General features: G+C 58.7%; 1 protein-coding gene across 1 annotated transcript in view; it reads right to left on the reverse strand.

The window, feature by feature from the left end:
• The window catches only part of APC2 (adenomatosis polyposis coli 2), a gene marked incomplete at its 3' end in the record, with an annotated part of 7,416 nt that overhangs the window by 3,833 nt on the left and 3,365 nt on the right, over positions 1-218 (reverse strand). Inside the window, exon 6 of the mRNA XM_010005327.1 lies at positions 44-45. Coding sequence (XP_010003629.1) covers positions 44-45 — 2 coding nt within the window. The remainder of the gene's footprint in view (positions 1-43; positions 46-218) is intronic.

Here is a 218-nt window from a genome sequence, read left to right on the forward strand (position 1 = left end):
TCAGCAGTGGGAGGGGGGGGTGTCCCCATTGCTGGATGCTCACAGCTGCGTGCAATGCCACATGTGTGTACACATGGGGCATCATCATCATCATTGAATCATTTGGGTTGGAGGGACCAGAAAGCCCATTCAGTCCCACCCCCTGCATGGGCAGGGACACCTCCCACCAGTCCAGGCTGCTCCAAGCCCCATCCAACCTGCCCTTCAACACTGCCAGG

The sequence above is a fragment of the Chaetura pelagica genome, unplaced genomic scaffold, assembly GCF_000747805.2.
Source record: "Chaetura pelagica isolate M959 unplaced genomic scaffold, ChaPel_1.0 scaffold899, whole genome shotgun sequence".
Lineage (NCBI taxonomy): Eukaryota > Metazoa > Chordata > Aves > Apodiformes > Apodidae > Chaetura > Chaetura pelagica.